Genomic DNA, 16,005 nt, shown 5'->3' with positions numbered 1-16,005 from the left:
TGTTACATTCTGATTGGCAAGGGACCAAAATACCCTGTTGCAACAGCTCTTGAATTAATTTGTCTATTGACGGAGCAGCTTGGGATTTCAGGGGGTATTGCCGAATGGAAGGTAGCTTTACATGATCCTTAATCGTTACCTTAATAGGTGTAACATTTGTCTTTCCCACTTGTGATGGGTATTCCGCCCAGACCTGTGGATTGACATATTCCAAAACATCATGTCCCCAGTGATGCTGCAGTCAAGTGTTAATTGTTTCAGGGACCTCAAAATATTTTATGACAGTGCCGTCCGGCATGACTTGAAGTGCGTACTCTGTTGGATCCAAATGATCTACTGCCCTCCTTACCATTTGCCCCAGATCCCTGGCATGGTACTGGTCGTGGACCTGACGTGTAATGTGAGGGCTTACCGAAGCTGACTGTGGCCATAAATGTGGTGGTATTGTGACAAAATCGGGTGTACCTTCTTTTCCCGTGACTGTGGCTGTACCTTTGACTGGCCATTCTGTCCCAATTAATGGCCAGTATTTGTCCTCCAACTCCCTGTTTTGTCCGGTTCTGTCATAGGCCAGGGTAACGTGATGCAGTGAATGTTCAATGTCTAACGTCCACCACTGGGGGGGGATAGAAATATAGCACTGTTGTCTCATCCTCCATGATTTAACCGTTACCCCCTCGTCTCCGCACTCTAGCTGTAGCTGGAAGATACACAGTAAATCTCGAGCCAACAAGTTATAGTCCAATCAAGTAGTCACTACAAACTGATGATCTGCAGACTTATTCTCGTAAGTGACTGTCACAGGTTCAGAAATAGGATACTCACACACCTGTCCTTGGAACCCCGACAATTGCTGCGTGTGGTCGGATAATGGTAGTCGAAGTTCTGATTGCACAGAAGACATGGCTGCTCCAGTGTCGATTACAAATGAGTGATGTTAATCTCCTATCTGCAGAGAGATAATAGGTTCCCTGTCCGATTGGAGAGTCCTTATGACTAAATTAGCTAGTCAATCCTGTGTTGGGAAAGGGTTTGCCTGGGAGAAGTCAGTGTATCTCGTCTGTCCTCCCCTTGGTGGGTACCCCCTCCTTTGGGTCGGATAATCTCCTTCTGCTGCCTGTCTTTTAAAGGGGCATTCCTGTTGCCAGTGATCTGCACGGCCGCAATTAAAACATGCATTGCTCCCTCTATATCTGCCCCGTCCTCTTCTCCCAGTAGACCAATGGCCCCTCAGAGAGGGCGGCGGTTGTAAAGCTGTTGGTGCATATGGTGGGCCATAAAAAGGAGCTGAGGGTCCCTTTGGGTGGGTTTGATATCCTCCCCCTCGCTGATCCACCCACCCAAAGTCACAATATTGGGGCTCCTGCTGGTAAACTACCATTTCTGCCGCTTGTTGGGGTCGCAGATCATCCTTTTCATGACATACTCAGTCTTAACCTTTGTAACTGAGCCTCCTTCCTGGCCTACACCCTCCTTCCAATAAAATCTGACTGCCCTTGCCATCTGGGAAGGGTCGTTCTCTGTCCAATTCATGTTATTACATTTCACAGCAGTAGCCACAGAAGGTGGTAGGCAATGCATTAACAAAGCACAATATTGAGGGGAATTCTGACCATTTTGATATAGCAAGTCGCCTGACTGCCCACGGTAGATTTCATTAAAACGCTCCAGAAATTCCTCTGGTTCTTCAATCTTCTTAGGTTTTAGGTCTAAGATAACAGAAAGATTTATGGGCTTTTGAAATATGCTATTCAACGAATTCAGGATCTGTGTCCTTCTATCGTCGTCTAACGCATGGGCTTGCTGAAGTGCGGCGTGGCTAGCATAATTCAAGTGATTAAGATAATTGCGGTACTCTGCTGGGGTTAAAACCTGCTGGACTAGGGCCCAGAGGTCCCTAGAATCAGCTTGATAAAATGAAATGGTAGTTCTCAAGGAATCCACGAAAGCAGCAGGAGATTTTTTTCTATCTGGGATTGTAGCCATAATAGCCATCATCTCACTGGGTGTCCATGGGAAGTAAACGTCTATCGTGGGTTGGGCCCCTGCAGTCACCGCGTCCGAGTTTGGTATCTTCCTAATCGGCAACTGTCTCCGAATCTCACCAGGGGGCACTCTAGCTATTTCCTCTGGTTCTTCCAAGACTTCGACGTCTCTCCCTGTCACTAGAGGGAGTTCTTTCTCTTCAAAATCATCTGTTGCAGCTCCCTTTGTTCTCGAAATTTGCGGTTTCCCCTTGGTTTGGAGGGATTAATGTGGTATGCTTAATTGTTTCTGGTTAGGATCAAGCCCTTCTCTCGCTGTCCGAGATCTGGGGCGTCATTATCCGACCCCCCAGAGGGTCGGAGAATGGCCGTTGGCCGCCGTGAATCCCGCCCCCGCCGAAGTCTCCGAAGGGAGAAAAGTCGGCGGGGCGTTAATGGCGCCGCTGCCGCGGAGAATGTCACGGGTCTGCGCAAGGCAGCCGATTTTCGGCCTGCCGATATCCTCCCTTCCGGATGGGCCGAAGTCCCGTCGACGTGATGACCGTTCACGTCGACATGAATCAAACATCCTTTTCATCGGCGTGACCCGGTGCTCCAGGCTCACGCCGACCAGCATGGAGGTGAGTGACGGCCTGGGTAGTTGGCTCTCGGCAGGAAATGGCGTGGCCGCAGGCGGATTGCGTGAGGAGAGGTGTGTCTCGGGTTGTGTGTGTGTATGTGCGGCGGGGGGGGGCGTGGTTAGAGTAGGCTGGGCTCCGGGGGAGTGCCGGGAGGGGGTCCGTGCCGGGGTGGAGGTTGGGGGGGGGGTCCGTGCCGGGGTGGAGGTTGGGGGTTGGGGGGGGGGTCCGTGCCGGGGTGGAGGTTGGGGGTTGGGGGGGGGGGTCCGTGCTGGGGTGGAGGTTGGGGGGGGGTCGTGCCATGCCGGGGTGGAGGTTGGGGAGGGGGGTCCATGCCGGGGTGGAGGTTGGGGGGGGGTCCGTGCTGGGGTGGAGGTTGGGGGGGGGGGTCTGGGCTGGGGTGGAGGTTGGGGGGGGGGTCCGTGCCATGCCGGGGTGGAGGTTGGGGGGGGGGCCGTGCCGTGCCGGGGTGGAGGTTGGGGGGGGTCCGTGCTGGGGTGGAGGTTGGGGGGGGTCCGTGCTGGGGTGGAGGTTGGGGGGGGGGTCCGTGCTGGGGTGGCGGTCGGGGGGGGGTCCGTGCTGGGGTGGAGGTTGGGTGGGGGTCCGTGCTGAGGTGGAGGTTGGGGGGGGTGTCCGTGCCGAGGATGGGGATGGGAGGGCAAGTGAGTTGGTCCACCTGGCCAGGTGCCAGCCTCCAACAGTTGGACCCATGCGGTCCATGCCACCTGGCTGGGGGGAGGAGGGGATATGGGCAATGATGACATGTCGTCGTTCCCCTCCCCCCCCACCAGGCCGTCATGTTTTCAGATCATCCAGCGATGTTGGCCGCCGTGGTGGCAGCCGCTCATGTCTATGTTGCCCTGGATGAGGAGGAGGAGGAGGAGGAGGAGCGTGCCAGAGAGGCGGCGCAGGCTGCCGCAGAGGGGCAGGCGGCAGCCGCCCAGGCTGGAGGGACACCTGACCGACAGGACGAGGAGGGGGAGGAGGACGTCGCGGCCCCACGGCAACGGAGGCACCCGAGGGCGCCCCGCATGTACCGGCCCCGGCGGTCATACCAGGACCTCACGGACCGGGAATGCAGGAGGAGACTCCGGATGAGCCGGGAAACTGTGGCACACATCTGCCACCTGCTGGCACACCTGTCACCGCGTGGCACTGGCGGGGGACACCCTCTCCCCGTGTCCGTCAAGGTTACGGTGGCCCTGAACTTTTATGCAACGGGGTCATTCCAGGCACCGAGTGGGGACCTGTCCGGCATATCGCAGACATCGGTGCATCGGTGCATCCGGGCAGTGACAGATGCCCTATATGCCATGGCGCACCGCTACATCCGCTTCACCGTTGACCGGGCCAGCCAAGATGCCCGGGCCGTGGGCGTCTCTGCCGTTGCCGGGTTCCCCATGGTCCAGGGCGCGATCGATGGGATGCACGTCGCCGTGCGGCCACCTGCAGATAACAGGGCCGTGTTCACTAATAGGAAGGGGACCTATTCGATGAACGTACAGGTGGTCTGCGACCACCGCATGATGACCCTGCACGTCTGCGCCCGTCACCCAGGCAGTGTACACGACTCATTCGTGTTGTCGCGGTCATCCATCCCCGGCATGTACGAGGGACGCCATCCCCGGCTGAGGGGCTGGTTGCTGGGCGACAGGGGCTACCCATTGCGATCGTGGCTGATGACGCCTATACGGAGGCCACGCAATGAGGCGGAGAACCGCTACAATGATGCCCATGTAGCGACAAGGGGAGTGATCGAGAGGTGCTTTGGCGTGCTGAAGATGCGTTTCAGGTGCCTGGACCTCTCTGGGGGCGCCCTCCAGTATCGGTCAGATAGGGTCGGCCGCATCATTGTGGTGTGCTGCGTCCTGCACAACATAGCCCAGCAGAGGGGCGATGTGCCGCAGGCAGAGGAGGGCGGAGTGGAGGAGCAGCAGGAAGAGGCCCAGTCCTCCCCAGATGAGGGGGATGGGGGCAATGGTCAGGGCAGACAGGGTAGACACAGGCGGGTGGCTGTCCACCGTTACCGGCTGGCCCAGCGGGCACGGGACAGACTGATAGACGCCCGCTTCACTGACTAGATGGGCGTGGGAATCGGGTAGTATGGCCACAGACCGCACACCATGGCAACAGCCGACCACCCACACACCCCACCCATCCACCCACCCAGCACCCTCACCCCCCTCCCCAACCCCACCCACCCCACCCGCATGCACACCACCCCCCCCCCCATTGCCGATCCACCGGCGGCACAACGGGCCGGGCTCACACAGTTGCGGGTGGACGCGTGTCTATCGCAGGCCATGGAGGATGATGACAACCCGCCCTGCGATGAGCTCCTGGCTCTACATCGTTGGACTATGTCTGACCCATGGCCACAGTACCACCATCCACCCGGACCATCCCTGCATGCGGCTGTGACACTGCAGCGCACGGTCCCGTCCTCTGCCCGGGGGATGTTGATGGCGGCCCAGGGGGAAGGGGGCAGACTCACCTGGGGCTGAGATAAGACCACCCCTCACACACACACTTGCGCTCAACGTACATGACACTCCCGCACACTTTGGACAGAGCACAAAGGCAGCTTCTGTAGGTGTAACATTGACTTTAATAACCAAAGGAGTTCATGCACGTGCCCTAGCCCCTAAAACTCATCTGTGCCCTACACCCGTGCCAACTTACTCAGTGTCTAATTGTTTGGCCTTACGGGCCCTTTGACTACGTCTACGTGGTTCCCCAGATGGTACATCAGAACTGGAGGTGGACTCCTGTGATTCCTGCCCTCTGACACTGGATCCCTTTGGCGGCCGTTTCCTGGGGTGTCCTGGCCTAGATGGGCCAGGCTGCGGCCCGGGCGACTGGGATGGCGAGCTGCCAGCCTGTCCTGCCCGTTGCCCACCCGATGCACCTGGGACGGAAGGGGGGGAGTCCGAGGTGTCGCGGTGTACCGGGACCTCCCCTACAGAGGGAGCCGGGACGGACCGCACCACCTCCTCCTCCCTCGGGGTGCCCGATGGCCCCCAGGCCTCTACATGGGTGGGGGATGCGAACGGACTGGCCATCCGACGCCCCCCCGACATCTGGCGCTGCCAGTCCTGGAGGCCCGTGCTGGTATCGACAGGGGTCTGCAGGTTTGCAGCCATGGAGCCCAGGGTGTTGGCAAACCCTGTTTGTGACAGTGCGACGCCGGCTCGCACATGGCCACTGGCGTCGATGCCCTCAGCGATGGCCTGCAGAGACTGGGCCATGGCCTGCTGAGACTGGGCCATGGCCTGCTGAGACTGGGCCATGGCCTGCAGAGACTGGGCTATGGCGTTGAGCGCCTCTGCCATCTGGCGCTGGCACTGGCTCATGGCCTCCTGTGAGAGGGCAGCCATTTCCTGGGCCACAGACGCCGCCTGCACGGAAGGCCCCAGGCCTCGCAAACCGTTCCCCATGTCTGACACCGTCGCACCCATTGCCTCCACCGCGGACGCCACCCGTGCGGTGTCAGCCTGGGTGGCACGCATTACCGGCACCACTCCCAGCTCCTGGACGCGGGTGGACTCCTCCACCTGCGACCGCAAGCCGCCCGTCACCCTCCTCGCTCTTCTCCGGGTCGGTGGTTGCATCGGATCTATGTGTGGGTGTGGTAACTGCAGGAACCCGGGATCCATCTGGGCGTCAGATGTTCGCTTGGGCTGGGCTGCCCTCCGACCGCCCGGTCCCTCTGCTGCTCCTACCTCCACCTGCTGTACCGGGACGGCTGTGTTGTGCGCACCAGTGAGTGTACCAGACGCCTCATCACCAAAGTGCCCAACCATGGTGAGTGTTTCTGCGATGGTGGAGGGTGTTGGTGACAGCAGTGGCGTTGTGTCGTGCTCTTCGTCCCACTCTGAGTCCATGGCACTTTGGGGTGGGGGTTCGTCTCCACCCATCCACTCTGACTCACTGTCCGGTATTTCGTCTTCCTGGGTAGTGCTGTCCCGGGTAGGGGTGTCCTGGGTAGTGGTGTCCTGGGTAGTGGTGTCCTGGGTAGTGGTGTCCTGGGTAGTGGTGTCCTGGCTCGGATGTGACGGGGGCCTGTGGCTGCCCCCCTCATCGCTGGGCGGTCGCTCCCGCACGTGACGGGGGTGTTGTCTCCCTGTTGCTCCAGGTCTCTCCGTCTCCCGTGGTGTGCGAGGGGCATCCTGCGGGCGTCGCATGCTGGTGGGTGTGGGTCTCTCCGTCTCCTGTGGTCTCCAAGGGGCATCCTGCGGGCGTCGCATGCTGGAGGGTGCGGGTCTCTCCGTCTCCCGTGGTCTCCGAGGGGCATCCTGCGGGCGTCGCATGCTGGAGGGTGCGGGTCTCTCCGTCTCCCGTGGTCTCCGAGGGGCATCCTGCGGGCGTCGCATGCTGGAGGGTCCGGGTCTCTCCGTCTCCTGTGGTCTCCGAGGGGCATCCTGCGGGCGTCGCATGCTGGAGGGTCCGGGTCTCTCCGTCTCCTGTGGTCTCCGAGGTGCATCCTGCGGGCAGTCTGCATCTGCGGGGATGGGTGCCTGGACGTTTGGTCCTGCGATACACAATGAAGCATGCATGGTTAGACATCAGGCAGTGATCAGGTGATACGGGGAGGGGGATATAGGGGAGGGGGGATATGGGGACGGGCTGTCGGTGGCTCACTCGCTAGTACGCCCCCGACCTCTGCATCAGCAACCTCCCGGTCCTCAGGTCCGCCAGCCAGTTCCAGGGCCCTTTCCTCGTGTACGGTCAGTGGCCTCTCATCAGCGGGCCCTCCTCCAGCCCTCACATGCTCCCTATTGTTGTGTGCGCGCTTCTCCTGTGGGGAGGGGGGGGCAGGGGTAAAAGGCAACGGTGTTAGGCAGGTATATGAATGCACGCCATCGGTTGCGCGTGCATTGCAGAGGTTAAGGTTAGGGCTGGATTCACTTGGGGATATGGGGGAGGGGGGATATGGGGGATATGGGGGATATGGGGGAGGGGGGATATGGGGGAGGGGGGATATGGGGGAGGGGGGATATGGGGAATATGGGGGAGGGGGGATATGGGGGAGGGGGGATATGGGGGATATGGGGGAGGGGGGATATGGGGGAGGGGGGATATGGGGGAGGGGGGATATGGGGAGGGGGGATATGGGGAGGGGGTATACGGGGAGGGGGGATATGGGGAGGGGGATATGCGGGAGGGGGGATATGGGGAGGGGGGATATGGGGGAGGGGGGATATGTGGGAGGGGGGATATGGGGATATGGGGGAGGGGGGATATGGGGGATATGGGGAGGGGGGATATGGGGAGGGGGATATGGGGAGGGGGGATATGGGGGATATGGGGAAGGGGGATATGGGGGAGGGGGATATGGGGGAGGGGGGATATGGGGGAGGGGGGATATGGGGGATATGGGGGAGGGGGGATATGGGGAGGGGGGATATGGGGAGGGGGGATATGGGGAGGGGGGATATCGGGGATATGGGGGAGGGGGGATATGGGGGAGGGGGGATATGGGGGATATGGGGGAGGGGGGATATGGGGAGGGGGGATATGGGGGAGGCTCACCCTGCCTGCTCTGACGAGGTCGTTCACCTTCTTGTGGCACTGGGTGCCTGTCCGTGGTGCCAGGGCCACAGCGGTGACGGCCTCTGCCACTTCCCTCCACAGACGCCGGCTGTGGCGTGGGGCAACTCTGCGGCCGTGCCCGGGATACAGGGCGTCCCCCCTCTGCTCCACCGCGTCCAGGAGCGCCTCCACATCGCGTGACTCGAACCTCGGGGCTGAGTGACGGCCAGCCATCCAGTCGGGTGTTGCGGTCGGGTGCTGCGGTCGGGTGGGGGGGAGCAGCGCGGCCTTATGAGCCGTCACGCCGTGCAGCGCGTATGACGCTGCACGGCGTGAACCACTGCGCAAGCGCGGATCCCGTTACGTCGCTGCTAGCCCATTTCGGGCCGGAGACTATCGACCCATTTTTCCGACGTGATGCAAGTCGGATTTGCGCCGTTTTTTGCGCCGATCGGCGGACTTTCCGCCGATAACGGAGAATTTCGCCCCTGGTCCTAGAGCTAACTGGGCTTGCAGAACAGAGCTCCTCTTTCTCTACTGATCGTGAAGATGGTAAATCAGGACCCACACTATCAACCAAAAAGGGCTGGAGTTACTGGCATGATTGGAATCTGGGGAGCAGTGACTGGATATAACTTATTATACTCTGGTGGTTCTGGAATTAGTGCAGACAATGCTACAGGTGCAGTCAAAACTTTTACCGACATTTTTAAATTATTGAATTAATCATTTTCTGTCAATTCAAGGCCAGCCATTGAACGACGTAGCTCATCTTTTGTTTGACCCGAGTCTTTCCTGTCTCTACTTGCGCATTTTTTTTTTCTTGGCAAAACGATTGAAAAGGTTCTAACAGTGTTCTTTTAAAACTTAAAAATGTTTGAAAATTCAAATTGAATTATTGCAACTTGCAAGCTTAGCTCTGATCTCAACTCAGAACTAAATTTACGATTTGCTTAACACAAACTTGTATAACATTTACAACTTAATTAATTCTTTATCTTAACAATTTTTCTTTGAACAAGTTTTTCTTACATTCACAAAAATGTTGGCAAAGTCAACTATCATCTCCAGATTTACACTTTAAAAAATGGTGTCAGTGATCTTCTTTAAGTTTCTATTAATTCACAAATAAAATGAGATAAACATTATTTCAAGTAAGTAAAACTGAAGATTCTGGCAATTTCAATCAATTGCTTTTGAAAATAATAACTTTCATCAAAGAGGTGGAGAAACCCACTGGTTTCCTTTAATTAATTCAAAACGTAACTTTGCTGGAGTTCACTGACTCAAAGGAAAGGTATCCGATTACACTACAGGCTGCTGCTGTTATCTCAAGGCCTGAGTGAGAAGCACTGTCTGTCGTCTTTAACTTTGGCTGCTGCTGTTAACCCTTTGAGAGACTTCTGCTTCAACCAATATGCAGCATCCAGCTGTATGGATGTTCTTGTCTTGAAATTTATCCAAGCAATTCCCCACAATCTCAACTAGTCCTCAGAACTGCGTTTTTCGCCACTACAGTCCAAGGGTACAATGTTTAGCTTAATCAACTATAGATTTAAAACACACACATGGAATTGAATCATCTTCAGATTTAAAAACACTTATACTGGACTGAACCTTCATTACTGAAGTCCCATCAGCCATAAAAACACTTATACTGGACTGAACCTTCACTACTGAAGTCCCATCAGCCATAAAAACACTTATACTTGGAATTGAATCATCCTTTTAGATGTCCCATCAACCCAAAACCTAACCCAAGCCGAATCAACAATATGAAATCCCATCAATTACATTTCTAATCCCCAGACTGACCTTTTATTTCGTCGAGACGATCTTTCCGTACCAACTGCGAGTGACCAGACTAATCAGACGATAAGAAGAGGGGAAAAATCAATGCGTGGTCATTTTCCAGCTGTACATTGTGGGCCCTTTTTCCCCATCCTCCTGTTCATAATCAGTCTAATTCTGATTTCGCAGTTGGTCAGAACCGTCTTGAGAAATCCCGGGTTTTCGGCACCAATTGTCAAATCCCAAGTTTCTTTACCCGTCAGTCTGGCCTCAATAAAAGTCGAGATGGATTTGCAGGTACAGCATTAGTTATTTTATTTAGCTTGCAAGCTTTCCTCAATTCTCAGTAGCACAAAGCACATCCTGCTCCGTACACTTCTGGAATCAAGTGAGGCTGTAGAACAAAGGAGTCTGTACTGATACATTCAAATGGCATCAAGTTTCACATACACGATTCCCATAGGTCATCCTATATCTCTCCTGACCTGTTGATATATTCTGATTGGCTCACTTCCAATCCCTTCCTCTGGCCCCTATTACCCAGCATCCTTTTCTCCTCCTTTGGTGGACACACCTCTTCCTTGCTTTGCCATGCGGTCTGAAATCCTTTGTCTGTGAACTCACCAGAATTAGACTGGCCTACCTCTACATTACATTAACTAATATCTCTAAAGTAACTATTTTATATCACATTCGTCAGTTGAGTCGGAAACATTAGAGACCTTCAAGCGGCTATTGGATAGGTACATGGATTGCGGTAGAATGATGGGGTGTAGATTAATTTGTTCTTAATCTAGGACAAAAGTTTGGCACAACATCATGGGCAGAAGGACCTGTACTATGCTGTATTTTTCTATGTTCTATGTTCTATGACAGTCCCGCCATTCCTGGAATCACTCTGGTAAACCTTCGCTGCACTCCCTCGAGAGCAAGAACATCCTTCCTCAGAGAAGGAGACCAAAACTGCACACAATACTCCAGGCGTGACTTCACCAAGGCCTTGTATAATTGCAGCAACAGATCCCTGCTTCTATACTCGAAACCTCTCGCAATGAAGACCAACATACCATTAGCCTTCTTTACCGCCTGCTGCATCTGCATGCTTACCTTCAACGACTGGTGCACAAGGACACCCAGGTCCCACTGCACACTCCCCTCTCCCAATTTACAACCATTCATGTAGTAATCTGCCTTCCTGTTTTTGCTTCCAAAGTGAATAACCTCACACTTATCCAAATTATACTGCATTTTCCATTGATTTCCCACTCGCCCAGCCTTTCCAGATCATGCTGTAGGATCCCTCCATCCTCGTCACAATTCACCCTCCCGCCTAACTTAGTATCATCTACAAACTTTGAGATGTGACATTTTGTTCCCTCATCCAAATCATTAATATATATTGTGTATAGCTGGGGTCCCAGCACCGATCCTTGTGGTACTCCACAAGTTACTGCCTGCCAATTTTGAAATCTCTCAGTTCTTCCTTCTCACTAAATCTTTCATTCTCCAACATTTCTGGCATCTGACTTGTGGCCTCTTTTGTGAAGGCAGAACCAAAGTATGACTCAATGCAGTTGCATTAGCAATTTGTGTGCCAGGTCGGTGTTGGAAAGCATAATTGTAAGTCACCAGCAGCAAGGCCCAACGTTGTATTCTAGCCGAGGCTATGGGTCCCAGTAATGGTTTAAGATCGGTAACTATGTCAAATCACCATCCATATAAATATTGGTGAAATTTCTTCACACCATCAATAACTGTAAGCCCTTTTACAGCATCTGTACACTTCTGAAAGTGTCCTTAAGGCAGAGATAATAGATCTCTCAGAACCATCTCCCATCTTGTGGGATAATAATAATATTTTTTATAATAATCTTTATTGTCACAAGTAGGCCTACATTAACACTGCAATGACGTTACTGTGAAAAGCTCCTAGTCGCCACATTCCGGCGCCTGTTCGGGTACACAGAGGGAGAATTCAGAATGTCCAAATTGTCTAACAGCACATCTTTGGGACTTGTGGGAGGAAACCGGGGCACCCGGAGGAAACCCACGCAGATACGGGGAGGACGTGCAGACTCCGCACTGACAGTGACCCAAGCTGGGAATCGAACCTGTGATCCTGGAGCTGTGAAGCAACAGTGCTACCCACTGTGCTACCATGCTGCCCAATAAATAATCTTGATTGTCATAACTAGGCTTACATTAACATTAACATTGCAATGAAGTTACTGTGAAAAGCCCCTAGTCACCACATTCCAATGCCTGTTCGAGTGCACAGAGGGAGAATTCAGAATTCTCAGTTGGTACGGGAATTGAACCCACGCTGCTGGCCTTGTTCTGCATCACCAACCAGCTGTCTAGCCCACTTAGCTAAACCAGCCTGCCAACATAGGGGGAATATGGGATAATAACATAGTAACATAGGATAATAGTGCCCCTATGCCGTCGGGGAACGCAGGACATGTGAACACGATTGGTTTTCCAGGGTCAAAATGAAGCAAGAGGTTCGAGGACTGTAAGGTTAAGGCTTACTTCACCACTTGAAAACCTTTCTCTTGGGGCTCCCTCCATTGTCACTGCTGATGTTTCTTCAGTCACTGATGTAATGGTGCTAATGTGGCTAAATTTAAAATATATCTTCCATAATATTTTACCAGACTGAGGAAGGATTTGATCTAACTGACATATTTGGATACAAAGACTTCACGTATTGATTTGATCTTTTTTTCCAGGGGATGCAACCCTTATGCACCAACACTCATCCTAGACACTCGCTTCTGAGGCCTGGAAAGTACATTTTCCATATGTGAGATGGGCCCCGCAACCCAAAACCTCTTTGATACATCTTCCAGGCTAGTCATACATTCTTCAGGGGTGGTGCCAGTGAATAGAATATTGTTCAGGTAGACCAATCAAAATTTCCTAAACACTTGCACTGTGACAGGCTTCCAATGCTTGTCAGGACAAAACTTTGTTCTCAATCCAGCCAAGAAGCCACATACAACATTTAACTGATTTTAATGCCAGAGAATCACACAGGGTTCAAGGTAAGCTGAAGTCCTGTCCTACTGGGGACATGTGATGATTGTGGTGATTGTCCCTTTAAGGGATTACAGCAGAGTAAGAGTCACATGCCATGGGGGACCAATCAGAACTGAGAGTGGGTAAACATCCAAAGAGTGGAGACCTCTGTTGGAGACAAGAATGTAGGGGACTAGGTCCAGCCTTGTGGCTGCTGTACTGCTGCACAGTTTTTCTTTTGAGTTTCCACTGGCGTCTGTGAAAGTGCACCATTATAAGACACATCCCAATTCTGTAGAAAATTTAAATTTAGGCTAATTTTATTTCATAATATTGAAATAAACAGGTGTGTTTCTGTCTTTGTTATAAACACATTATTGCTAATGTACAGTAGACTTGTCAATACAGACAAGAAATGTTGATAAATGCTCCTGTCCAGATATTGACTCACCCATTGAAATTTACAGCTTTTATTACAATTTTTGGATTATTGTTTCAGATTTTCAGAATTCAGTGTTTATTTATCTTTGCTAAAATGAATTATCAAGTTCAATATATTTAGACTTTGAAAATCTTTGGAAATAATTCCCAAGTTTTGTTTCTTCTTTTTTCAGATAAAAATCCTCCTCGAGTCGTTTCTGAGGGGAGTTACTCCAATAATCCTGCTCTTGTGCTGTTCATCTCACTGTTATGTTCATGGAGAGCATATTTTATGTAAAATAATTATCAAACCAATTATTTCACCATTTTCCTCATTTCTAGATTGTACAAAGTTTACCGTATGTTTTGACAATGCTCTGTTTAAATGTATTTTTGTGGTTTTGTATTTTTGCATCCATCGCATTCAGAACAACCCTGGAAGTTCACTAGCAGGTGTTAGAATAGGAATACAGAATATTCATCAGAAATCTATATTCATCTGAAATCGCTCAGTCCATTTTAATCTAACGGCTGACTATTTTATTTTTAACAGATCTGTTCTCGTTGTCGGAGGGGGGGGTAATTTTCAGTTGATTCTGCTAAGTATTCCGACAATATTATTTCATAATTTCAGACCTAGTAGATCTGCTGTAAAATGTTTCCAACCATTGGCAGTAATGGCACCACATCATACAAATGGAAAGATAGATGAGAATTGTAACCACCAGAAATGGATGTGTTGGGGTATGCTGAGCTGTGAACATTTTAGAATTCTGGAACCCAAACTGCTTCAAATCTACCCACTTCCAATAGAGATGAACTGGGGTCAGGTAACCAAACCATTTCGGGAGGGGTGTTCCTAATTTGAATATTACAATGACGCATGCCTCACAGTATATCCATCTTCCATGTTTAATCTGTGGAAGCCAAAATGAAGTGAGAAGAGGTAAATGCCTTTCCAGCACAGCCTGTTCACTCAGGGCTGCTTCCTCACACCCTCCATCAGTATCGCATAGCCAACATCGCCCCTGTGGCACACAAAGCCCCTTCCCCACCTTCAACAGCCCTTGCTTAGCTTGCGGACTTCCTGCGTCAACATCATCAACAGCCTGATCCCCCACAGGATTGTCCAGGATTGATTGCCAGACCATAACTCCTTCCTTCCCCCTTGGAAATCCTGCCAACAAAAATAAAGCCAAATTTCTGCTGGGGTTTCCTTTTATTCTGGTACATTACATAATAAAAACTGAGATGTGTTTTGAAGCTTCCTATCATTGTTCCAGTCAAATCTTTGTGCATTCTTTTAATGCTCCCTTCAAAATCTTCCAATTGTGTCTGGGCAGTTCTGCAACTGAACTAGCTTAATTTGTCTGGAACCTTTTATCAGGCTGTCAGGTTGTCATTTGCACATGGGAAACCTTCCAGGAGTCTTTTCAAACCAGCTCATGATACCCGTGACAAAGTTACACTGAGTCATTGGTCAGAAGTCCTTCTGTGGTCCTTTCTGGACATAATTAGAAAATCGAGCACAGGTGTACTTTCTGCAAGGTGCATATCAGTCAAACAAGATATTCAGCTTCTTTCAGTCTCTGGAACGTCGACATGCCGGAACCGTGGAGAAGTTCAAAAGTGCTGACATCCATGGGAATTGCAAAGAACTTTGAACTTCTGACATGCAATTTTCTTGCTCCCCTTCACAAAAGTCTCCAGTACTGAATAAGAACTGGATTCGGACAGTTCCGTGGGCTGTTACCCAGGAAATGCTAAAGCAAGGCATTGAAGCGTTTGAGTACAGCAGCAACCCCATGGCGATTACCACTTCACAGAAGATCCAGGCAGCTGATGACTATTCAACATCAATTTTAACCCAGACCTTCTGGTGTTTTTGTTTTGTCCTACCTAATTTAATGTTCCGTTAACTTCAAGAAAGAGTAAACTCAATAGCGTTTGATACAGTCTCTGATCTAAATCATTCCTGTACCCAGCAATTGTGTTTGGTTACAACAAGGACTTTTGATGTAATAGTATAAAATTACACCTACAAATATTTATGTGACAATATCAGACACATCTATTTGAGAGGGAATCTGGAGGCATTGTCTCCATAATTAGCTGTACAGTAACTTTTGGGGCAATCCATAAGCAATGTTTCTCCAGCGCCTGCCTTTTCAATTGCAAATATAAGATTTGTGTTCTGTAACTAGTTATTTGGTGTTGCATTTTTTTCCTTTACTCAAATCCCAAGAGAAGGAGAGGTCAAAGAACCAATTCTCCGTCCAGCGATGCCGTAATCGCGAAATGTGATTGGGCGAAGAATCACGTGTGAGGTGAAAATCGTAGTCAGCACCGGGCGCCTGTCAGAATGCCATGCTCCGCTGCCTCGACAGCAGCATCAATGCATTCTATTCTGCATGTACAGTAAATGCCATTAGCATATCATTAACAGGCCTGACCTGGTATTCTCCAGGGCCTCCACAATGCTCCGCCTCCGCCAGAAGGAATTACCAAAAGTGAGTAACAACTGTGGTTTTAAAAATCGAGAAACAGGCACCATGGCTGCTGAGGGAGAGAGAGGAGGTAGGACATGCAGAAGTATGAATGTGGGTTGCTTTTTCAGCCGCTGGGGCTGGCTGCTGGTG

The 16,005-nt window shown here is 51.7% G+C and overlaps 1 protein-coding gene across 1 annotated transcript in view; it reads left to right on the top strand.

Moving 5' to 3' along the window:
• LOC140430960 (astacin-like metalloendopeptidase) overlaps window positions 1–15,712 on the top strand; it is a 665,106-nt gene extending 649,394 nt beyond the window's left edge. The window contains exon 14 of the mRNA XM_072518803.1: window positions 13,561–15,712. Within this exon, the coding sequence (XP_072374904.1) occupies window positions 13,561–13,664 (104 nt within the window). The 3' untranslated portion in view covers window positions 13,665–15,712. The remainder of the gene's footprint in view (window positions 1–13,560) is intronic.
• Window positions 15,713–16,005: the final 293 nt, after the last annotated feature.

This window comes from Scyliorhinus torazame, chromosome 10 (assembly GCF_047496885.1).
Source record: "Scyliorhinus torazame isolate Kashiwa2021f chromosome 10, sScyTor2.1, whole genome shotgun sequence".
NCBI classification, from domain to species: domain Eukaryota; kingdom Metazoa; phylum Chordata; class Chondrichthyes; order Carcharhiniformes; family Scyliorhinidae; genus Scyliorhinus; species Scyliorhinus torazame.
This window is presented reverse-complemented; position numbering and strand designations above follow the sequence as displayed.